General features: G+C 38.9%; 1 protein-coding gene across 3 annotated transcripts in view; it reads left to right on the top strand.

Moving 5' to 3' along the window:
- Gtdc1 (glycosyltransferase like domain containing 1) overlaps positions 1–7,906 on the top strand; it is a 618,171-nt gene extending 610,265 nt beyond the window's left edge. For all 3 annotated transcript variants that reach the window (XM_032903252.1, XM_032903251.1, XM_032903253.1), the window contains 3 exons: positions 1,021–1,091; positions 1,791–1,882; positions 6,775–7,906. In XM_032903252.1, coding sequence (XP_032759143.1) covers positions 1,021–1,091; positions 1,791–1,882; positions 6,775–6,858 — 247 coding nt within the window. In that variant the 3' untranslated portion in view covers positions 6,859–7,906. The remainder of the gene's footprint in view (positions 1–1,020; positions 1,092–1,790; positions 1,883–6,774) is intronic.
- The last annotated feature ends 2,724 nt before the right edge of the window (positions 7,907–10,630 follow it).

The raw sequence follows: 10,630 nt of genomic DNA, 5'->3' as shown, positions 1-10,630 counted from the left end.
ATCACCCACTTAAAAACAGTTTAAATTGCATGTACTCTGTCACTGTAAATAAACAAGGTAAACATTGACATGACTTCAGATCATTCTTGGACTGAAAAAATTCTGCAGTTCAAAATAAATTCCGCCTTTGGTCAACATTTTGGATGCAATTCAAAGTTTCTCATAAAATAAACATATTTTAAAGAGTGTTTTGAATTTCTCTGCATAATATCTAGCCAACAGAAATGACAGTGGTATATTCCAGGTTTATGATACGTCGGATCAATACCATCATGCAAACCTAGCAGACTGCAGGGGGATGCCTTTCCTCTGCTTAGCCCCCACCACAGGGACAGGAAGAGACCTTCCAGACACAGTCCCTAGGAAAACTCGCAACTTCGTGGTTGTTTAGTAGCGAAACTATTCTCTTCTGATAAAATAGAAAGTAAGCTGATTTTTAGTCAGAAAAGCAAAATGTTCATTAAAATGATCTGAACAAGAGTTTTTCCACAATTGGAGTTTTACATCTGCATAATAACAAATTGTTTCCAAGCAGGAGCCTGAACTGAAAATGCCCATCACAACAGATTGTAAATTTTTTTTTCTGCTGCTTTAAAAGAGCCTCGATCATTTCTACGGCTTCCCTGCTAAAGTATTTGCTATTTTATTTAAACATTTTTTGAAAAGTGAACATTCTGGGACTTCGCAGCATTATTAAGAAAAGCTGTCCATACTTCCCATGTTGTTGAATGTGTTTATCTGCTGATTATAAAATGTGTTAAACAGTATTTTAGAAACAACAAAAATGCAGAGCTACGCTTTGATTACTTCAGTGAACAAAGCATATGCTGGCGGCTCTGCCCCATGGAAGTCGGGTATGGTCAATAGACTCTCGCAAAGAGCAGCTCTGGCATCGAGGAGGAGAGGGCCGCCCAGGATGCTGGTCCCGTGAGCTCTGGGCTCTCACTGCTCTCTTAGACAGATCCTTCTGACTGTGGTGCTCATGCCTGCTGCCCTGTCCTCTTTCTCACAATTCTGCAGGTTGGAAGCTGTGTACTGTGGCTGTTACCCACTCTGTCCCAAAGACTTGGTTTATCCTGAAATCTTTCCAGGTAGCCGCTTTCATGTGCTTTTTCTTTGTTGTGATTTAATACAGGATTCATGCTAAACTAAGAGTTTGAAAATAAACTTAAGTAGGAGCAGTTGTTTATTCGGCAAGTCAACATGTTAGTGTTAAGGGGAGTTTATGTGTTTTAATACATTAGAGTAAGCTTATATTTACCATCTGTTCTTTTAAGATAACAAAAAAAGCAAGTTTTCAAATAGCATTCTTTATTGTTAGCATACACATCTCATAATGACGGATTTTTATAAGCAGGTCAGTACTGCTGCAATTGCTAACAGATTTTTTTTAATGATATACACAGAGAAAATTCAAGGATTGGAAGTCATACCAAATTCTTTAAACAATTGACTAGTTAATAATATGCAACTGTTGTACAGGGTACATACAGCTACAGTACTGGGTCTTTGAAAAAATCTCATCACTAAATATATCACATATGCATTGTGCTGCATTAGAATAATGTATTTTAATCACCCAGAGGAGATGTCTAAACAGCACAACTACACAGTCTTATTTAGCATTAAACATCCTTGTGAGCTGAGGTAACCTTATAAAATCATGCTTAAATAATGTAAAACATGAGGCGGCACAGAGCAATATGCATTTTTAATTAGTAAAGTGACTAATATCGAGTGTGTGCTTTGAGGTTTTTGTTTCATTAAAAATGTATCTGTTTTTCCTGCAGCTGAGTATCTGTATTCCACACCTGAACAGCTTTCAAAAAGGCTCAAGAGTTTCTGTGAGAGACCAGACATTATAAGAAAACATCTTTATAAGGTAGCTATTGAGAAGAAATTTACGTGATAGAAATGCCACATTTAAGTACAAAGAATTTTTTTTAAAAAAAAATCTAATTACCATACTAATGTTTAAAGGAAACAGGCTAGGGAGGGTACTGGTTCTTACACTAACAAGGATTAATTAAACTGGATGCCAGTTGTATTAACCTAGGTCTTAGGAAATACGTGCACTTCATGCACAGAACATGCTTTCTTTTTAATTTATTGTTTTCTAAGATGACTGTCCTGTACATTTAGCCTCAAGAGGCTTATAAAAATGAACCTGGATTAATGTAACTCATTAGCTTAAAAGTAAAAGAAAGAGTCCACAATTATACTAATAAGAATAAGCCTTTCTTCCCATCATAATGAAATCTTAAGTCCTCGAAAATTTAGCTAAATCACATTAGTGAAATTTGCTGTTGGTTTTTGAACTACTCTAAAGACACCTTTCAAAAGTTGAATTCCCTTCATCCTGTTTAAAATGAGACATTAAAAATTCTGTTTATTTAGAGTCGGGTCCATGGTCTTAGCTGAAAGCGTCAAGGCAAATGGGTCATATAAACAGTACCATCAGCAGTCACCTCTCCCTTACCTGAGTCCAGCAGCTAACACTGACGAAGCAGCACGGAGAGCCCCTAACAGGATAAGGAACTGAAGTGGGTCTGCTTTCCAGGTCAGAGGGAGCTCCAGGCCATGAATAATTCACCTTTTGATGGTCTTTGACCATAGTGTCTTCATTTTTCATAAGGCTAATGTGGTTTATAATCTAGTACTTTGATAATCCAGAAACTTGTAATTTTCTTTGTTAATATATAACCTTCCTGCCTTTTCTCTCCCTTGTTTCAAGGCCTAAAATACATGTTTACATAGTGCTACATGAAAACATGACTTTATTTCTCCAGGAAACAGTTAAACTTCAGCAAAAAGGGAGAGAACCAAAAATGCAATTTAACACCCAATTTCAAGCTCATTATCTTTCATTGTCTATTAACTTGGCGATGGTTCAGAAGGTAGCTCATGACGGTTTAAAATGCTGACTGCACAGTTCCAGGCTTCAGCGTGGCTCCCACAGTGGATACTGTTGCATCGTGCACAGGAAGCCTCCAAGAGTGGAGGCCTCCACCGTTTGCCAGTGTACGCTCCTTCTACAGTTCAGATGCGCTTTGGTTCACGTACAGCCTTCCTCGTTCAGTCCCCTGTGGGATAGGCAGGCAGAACGTGAAGGTTATGAAAGTTAAGGAAGCAAAAGTTCTGGCCTAAGTAGATCCATGCTATAGTCGTGATGTGAACCTACTTCATTAAGTTCACAGCTAAAATACCAATTTTTTGTTATGCTTCAGGAAAATTTTTGATAAAATGTTTACAGATATGTTGTGCCATCAAATGTATTTGTTTCAGTGTTGGTTAGGGTTGAGCCCTATTAGCCCTGTTTCCCTACATCTGAGCCTTCACAAGTCCTGAAACAGTTTTCTGCAGTTCGAAAGGAAACAGATTTCTAGCTGACCTTTTTCAATAGAATTACCACCCTTCTGGGATATAGTGTTTATTTTACAAATAAATAGAAAAAAACCTGAAGGAATGTTAGCTTGGTGTATGATGTTAATATACAAAATTCTTCACGTACTTAAAAAAATAACTCATACTTGAACTGCTACATTTTAGCCCTGATGGAAAGTTCTAGTCTTCACATGATAAACCCTGCAACTCAATGTTTTATAAATTACTAATCTGTAAGAATTTACACATATATTTTTGCAATACACTTTAATTTTAAATCTATGATACACCTTCATGTATGTCCTCATTGATAGATATTAGTGATAATTGTATCAAAAATTATTCTCCAGATGTAAAGAGGTGTATCTAAAATCATAAGTAGTTGAGACCTTTAAGACAAATGGCCCATTATGAGGCACTGGATTAAAAACGCTAGGAATGGTCTCAGGTTTGGTTCTTTAGTTACATAGGTCATACAAGTAAGAATGAATTGACCAAAAGACCCTGGATCCCAGTGGTGGCTTCAGTGCTGCCCTTCTGTTCCTGTCCATTCGCAGGTAGCTTTGCTCTCTCTGGTAAGAGAGACTCAGTCCCCTGCAGAGCGGCCTCCATTACTTAACTTATGCAAGGACTTTTTAAAGTCTTTTCTTTTCTCTTCTTTCTTTTATTTCCTGCCATTGGACAGATTGTCACTGGATTCCTCAATTTCTTTCTTTTATGGTTTACATCTTTTCTTATTGTTACAGGTTGGTGTTTAAAGCTTTTCGGGCTTTGTACCTTATAGAGTTTATCTTGGCATAGACTTTTTCATGTGGGGTCACACTTAGAAGGTTAATGACGGGGGTAAAACTATTAATATATAATTTCTTATATGAATTATCTTGTACTTTCATATAATAATTAATATTTTATATAAGAAACTACTAACTTTAGGTACAGTTATCACTGATATCTAAGAAAATACTAATTTCCTTATCTGAAGCATTACACATCAATATGACTGAGAGGTGGGGCTATCAGTTGCAGCAGGATTTGAAGCAGAACTGATTTACTCTTGGTGTTTCTCAAAATGACTTCCTGCATTAGAACCCTTTGACCTTTTCACCTGAATGATTTAGGCCATACCTCCATACATATGTATGTATCTGTGTGTGTGTATGTATGAATGTATATGTGTGTGCATGTAGTATGTGTATATTTATCTGTCTCCCTGTCTCCCTGTCTGTCTCTGTCTCTGTCTCTCTCTATCTCTGTCTCTCACACACACACACACACACACATAGACGTACAAAATCATTGGAAAAATCTAATACATATAAAACATAAATGTTTTTTAATAATCTTAAAATCTTAAACCTTTTTGTTGCTTTAAAAGGCCTAAAAACCACTTTTTTAAAAGCTTACATGTATGAATTCCATACAGGTTTTGACTATAACTTTTTCTTAGCATTAAGCTGTGTCTTGCTCCAGGTACAAAATTACAGTAACCATATACTTCCATAAGGAAAGAAGTTTAATTTCTCTCACAGTAAGAGCCCCTCCAGACCACTAGGCTACTGTAAACAGATTTCCAGTATGACAGACAGGCAGACTGACTTTTACAGTACCAGCTGTATCCTTTCTACAAGCAAGTCTGGACCTAATAGTACACTTTTGCCTCTCTGTTAACCTGTGAGTCACTTCAGTACTCTAATAGGTGTGTGAGGCTAGCACTTTTTGCTTTTAAATAACTTTTCTTCCTCTTATTTTAAAACGCTTTGAAAAAAGAGATGGCCCCTTATGATGAGTACTGCAAATAGAACAGGAGCATGCTAGAGCTGGTATGTAAGGTGGACATCACCTAAAGACGTCATGTTCTTCACTTGTTTTGACTTACAACCTGAGTAATGGGTTGTGAGCGTAAGTGGTATGCGCAAATGTGTATGTCTGTGTGTATCTGTGCTTGCACATGTGCACATGGACCTGTGCAAGTGTCTGTGTGTGTCTGTATGTATCTTCATGGGTGTGTACATGTGTCTGTATGTATATGTGTATGTTTTTTGTGTCTATATATGTGTACCTGCATGTGTCTGTGTGTGCATGTGTGTGTGCATATGTGTGTGTATGTGTGTGTAAGTGTGTGTGTGTGCATGCGCATACGCGTGTGTGTGCGTGTGTGTGTGTGTGTGTCTGTGTGTGTGTGTCTGTGTGTGTGTGTGTGTCTGTGTGTGTGTGTGTGTCTGCATCTGTATGTTTTTGTGGGTGTTTGTATTTCAGGGAAAAGGAAAACTGAATCTTCTTACTTTTTGAGAGTGGCCTGTAGTTTAAGGTTTTCAGAAGGTAACTGATTTATACTCTGTCCTTTTTAAGTTTTTCAACAGTTGAGACCTATAAAATCTATTATTTGAAGGAAAGAATTTTCAGATTTTTGTCTAAAACTAACTCCAAACAGTAATTATGCTTACAAAGCAGACTCGATGCCCAGAAAAGCCATTTGCAGTTGTCTTAATTCTGTCAAGCTCCAGCCATCCAAACCACAGCCATGCTGCTTCTAAGTTCTCGTCAAGAGATGGTCATATTTTAATTTGAGTATATAGTCTAAATATGGACAAGGTGTTTCCCAGCACCGTTAGCACTATTCTGAAATCTTGCTTTTTCCTTAGAAAATGCAAAGGTCTATAGTGATATCTTAAAGACTTAGAAAATCTCTGAGCACCACCTATGAACTGTAATGCCAAGTCTCAGTCTTAAGCTCTTTCTCTCCTTTTTCCTATTTCCCATCTACTGTTATTCTCCATCTACTTTCCCCTCCCCTCTCCCCTCTTCTCCCCTTCCCACCTCTCCCCTCCTCTGATTTGATGTGGTTTGCCTCTGTTTTGGCCAGTTCACCTTTCTCCATAGGTATGTTCTTGGCCTGTGGGTTACTCATCTGCAGTTCTGGATTTTTTTTTTCAACTGTAATAGCATTTGCCCCGAGCAAGTGCCCTAATGAAATAATGAATGAACCCCATTTGGGAATGGAAGCACCTTATAAATCCCATGTCCTAGTAAAAGCATTTGTCTCGTGTCCTTGCTGCTCAAGAGTAGAATTCACATTGGCAACGCTGTGAATTAAGAGCACTGTATACCTTTTGTACACAAGTTAAGACAGGTGGTAAACTTCTAAGAGCAGTCATCTATGGCATGAACCAGGGAATGTGCAGCAGTGTCCCCGTGTGCAAACTGCTTCCTCCCACAATTAAAACGCAGTGATGCTGAAGCAGTCAGAAGCCAGCAGTCTCGGGGTGATGGGACTTGGTGGCTTTGGGGTTAGAGTTGGAAAGACGAAGTAAGTTTGCAGCATGAGTTTCCGAGTTCTCTTTTCTCTGTGCTTATTCACTGCTTTCTAATCTCTTCCTCCCCTTCTTACAGGGTGAAGTGGCTCCATTTTCTTGGGCAGCCCTACATGGTAAATTCAGGTCTCTGCTCACAACAGAACCCAGGGAAGATTTGTGACAGATGGGGCTAAGTCGCAAACTTGCAGCCTAAGGCAGAATCTGAAGAACTTTCCAGAGTGTGCCCATATTTACCTGATCAGAGAGAAAAGAAAATCTGCAGAGGAAGCCGAGCCTGGCTGCTTGTCATAGCTGACACAGAGCCATCTGCCACAAACCTGTGGCAGCTTCAGATCTCCAATCCCTGCCACCACCCCAACGCAAATTAAATACAGATTCCTAGAGACGCTATGATGGTTACACATGTCCTCGGCATCACATGTAGGAGACTGTTCAAAAAAAAATATGTGGCCTGTTGTATAACCGCACTCATGTATCCCATATGTGGTGCCACATTGAATTTCCGGTTGAATCCGTTTTTATCCTTTGTACTGGATGACATGGTGCCTGAATTCTTTCTCTCTGCCGACACGATGGCAGCCAAACTGCAGCTTCAAACACTCACACTTGGCTGAGTTTCTACCTGGGTTGCCAGGTTATCATCGGAGCCTTCTTGTGTCCTCAAAGGGCCACGGGGCCTAGAAAGAGGATCAGAATGCTACTGAACTAATTGGGCAGCCATCTCAAAGCTGCTGTAGGCAAAGGACTGCTTTAGCACTTTTCTTTTAGCAAATTAATGACTCTCTGGCAAAGGAGGTTTAAGTGAAGGTATTAATAAGGGGTCTGGCAGGTATTCCCATGATTCACAGGGTTTCATTTGCATTTAATTAATCTTAAAGAAACTTGCAAGATAAACAGCTGTAATTCGGACAAACATGGCAGATTCAGTGAGTGAAGTCCTCTCATCCATAAAATGAACACGAGATACTTGTTTTAAAATTTTTTCCCTGTGGGTAAAAAGAGAAAAATCAAAATGCTCATAACAAAACATAATTTGGTACAAAATTCCTCAAAAATACTTGCATCCAACTATAAATATATTCCTTTTAAGATAAGTCACTTATGATTCTTGGAGTCAGGCTGCTCTGTTTGTTGGTGTAAAGATGTTTTAAATGGCTGGATTGTAAAATAAATTTTTAATAAACTGCCCGCTGCAATTTTAATTAGCATATTCATTTGCGTCTAAGTGTGTGCACCTATCTGTGTTTTTTACTGAATGTTTTCTTGTGTCAGTGAAGACAGAATACAATTGTCTCTTGTAAAGATGAACAAGGATCTGTGTTGCAAATGTTTGTTACATATTATGACATTTCCAAGACTTTCTTTGCATTCTGGAATGCAGGAGGTAAACATTTGTAGTCATTAAGGTAAAGTCTGTTGATAAACCATCTTCTGTTTACTAACAGGTAAATTGTAGCTTCCCCGGCTATTGAAATGAATAACTTCTCTATACTGTAGAGCAAGAAAAAGCCAGAGAGAGATGACTAGACAAGGGCCAACCCTGTTCTCTAGAGGAGCTGGGTGGTCTAACAGGCATCCAAGACAGAGCAGATGGTTGTACTGAAGTCCTACAGAGCCCATGTGATAGGTATCAAAATAGAAATCAGAAAATCAGTCAGGGTTAGGAACCACACACAATCCTCAGGGTAAAGACAGTCATGTAGATCAGTGTACTGGGCATGAAGTTCCTCAAAGCTGCAGATTTCAAAGCAGGGAGTGGAAGCAGCAGAAACAGCAAGATGTGTGGGGGTAAGTCATACTCTCCTGCTATGAGAACCATAGTATGCGGGGCCACTATGTCACTGTCTTGTCCTAGCCTGCAAGGAAGCCACTAGACAAAGACACCTCACCCCACCCTGCACACAAAGTAAAGGGCTCAGAAACTCTCAGAAGTCCTTTCTGTCTAAGACTTTAGAATTCAGAATAAAGTAAGGATGACCCATCAAAAAGGTCTTTCACACGTGGCCAAGAAAGAATGCGTTGTTTCTCTGGTTTGCTATGGTGCATTTTAACTAGTTAATGGCAGGAGAAAATTAAATAACTTCAGAGAATATGTCCCAAATACTTAAATAGTTCCTGTCTTATTGTTTTCCAAAATAAAGTCTTCTGTTCCCCCAGTTCCTCTCAAACTCATTTTATAGTCCAGAGTGACCTTGAGCCCTCTGTCCTCTTTGTGCTAGAATTTGTACGACCATGGCTTATGTGATGCTGGAAGATTAGAACCCAGAGCTTTATGCATGCCAGACAAACTCTACGAACCAAGCTACATCTGAGCCCTGCTTTCCTGATTTGGGGCAGCTATGATAATGATACTCTACATAAGTTTTGCATGGGATTTCCCCCTCACTCATAAATTAATGTATGCCTTCCCCTGTCCTCGTCCTTCTGTACAGGATAAGAATCTACATTCTAGTCACCTCGTATGAAAAACTATACATTCACATTTGATATATTGCTGCATCTAAATAAGAAAAGGCGTTGTTGACACATGTACTTCTCGGTAGCTGTGACGTGATGGGGTGGTTCTAAACAAGCCAGTGATACTCCCGGTCAGGGAATAACTGGGAAGATAGAACTCGTCTTTATCTTAAAAGACAGGCTAAATCACCCCAGTATTTCCTGGGCTTAGTATGTTGGGTTTTCTTTATTGAAGCTTTTGGTCTTTTGCAAACAATTCTATTTTGCTTTGTTGTTGCTTGTTTGTTTGTTTGTTTATTTTAAACATGTTTAAAGGGTTTACCCCTTCTCAAAAACTTAATGCAGTGTCTAGGATGCTTACACCGTTTTTACCTACTCTTTTTTTTTTTTAAGGGGTACTAGTATATGTAGTCCTTAACCTCATAAGTTATGCCATATTGGTCAGGATAGTTCAAAAGACTATCAAAACATTCCTCCTTAGTAGGCATCTTTCATACACAGTAAAGTTTAAATGTCCTGCTCTTATTCCCAAGTCTTCAGACATGGCACATAGAAGGGACAGTAAAACCAATAATATAGCGAAAACTCTTAGCCATAGAAGGCCGCATGGATTGATTTCAACACCTTGAAATGCATCTGGAAGCAAAGACTTCATTTTATGTTGAAAGTGTTAATTATATTTGATATTTTTAAAAGTAAAATCTGTTTTTGAGAAAGCATCTGCTACCCAGAAATATCACGAGCCACAAAAAAGATTTCATGTGAGCCTCAAGATCCTTCCCATGGGTGGTAGAGCCGGTCTTCAAATGCTTCCCTGATGTCCTCTAGTGCTGACATGTTCTGTGCTTTCTGTTCTTCTCCAGAATCGTAACAAGGCCCACCTCCACTGCCTCTAACTCTGGAGGAAAACTGGACGGGGCGTTCATTGTCACATATGATGTTTAACCGTGAAGAGGGTATATTATAAATGTCACAGGAGAGGTGTTTCACCCTAAAACCTGAATTGAGATACAGGACATCTTCCCTTAAAGCATTCATTAAAATGCAATTCAGGAAGTTTTAAAACAAGCAGCTCTACCTGCTGTTCAAAAAAGGAAATATGTGATTAAAATTCTGCACGGAAAGGTGAGTATTAGCTCTGAGTCTACAACTGTTCCTTTGGAGTTGTGGTGCAAAAGGGACAGACTGCAGTAGAGGCTCAGCCATGCTGTGATTGATGTGCTCCTTCTCCGCACTGGCTCAGTATTACTCTTGATTTCTGCATCTTTGAGTATCTTAAATGTTATTATTGATGCTATGAGTTGGTGTCCCCTTTGACACACTTTGAGCAGCCAATGGTAAGAGCTTGGTGCCCATTTTAACTTTCTTGACTTCCTAAAATCAGGAAAATATTATTTCTCCATAGAAAGTGGTCAAAAAAAAAAAAAAAAAAAACTATTGATGAGAAAAGGTCCCTTCACTTACCTGGAGTCAAA

The sequence above is a fragment of the Rattus rattus genome, chromosome 5 (genome assembly GCF_011064425.1).
Source record: "Rattus rattus isolate New Zealand chromosome 5, Rrattus_CSIRO_v1, whole genome shotgun sequence".
Taxonomy (NCBI): Eukaryota; Metazoa; Chordata; class Mammalia; order Rodentia; family Muridae; genus Rattus; species Rattus rattus.
This window is presented reverse-complemented; position numbering and strand designations above follow the sequence as displayed.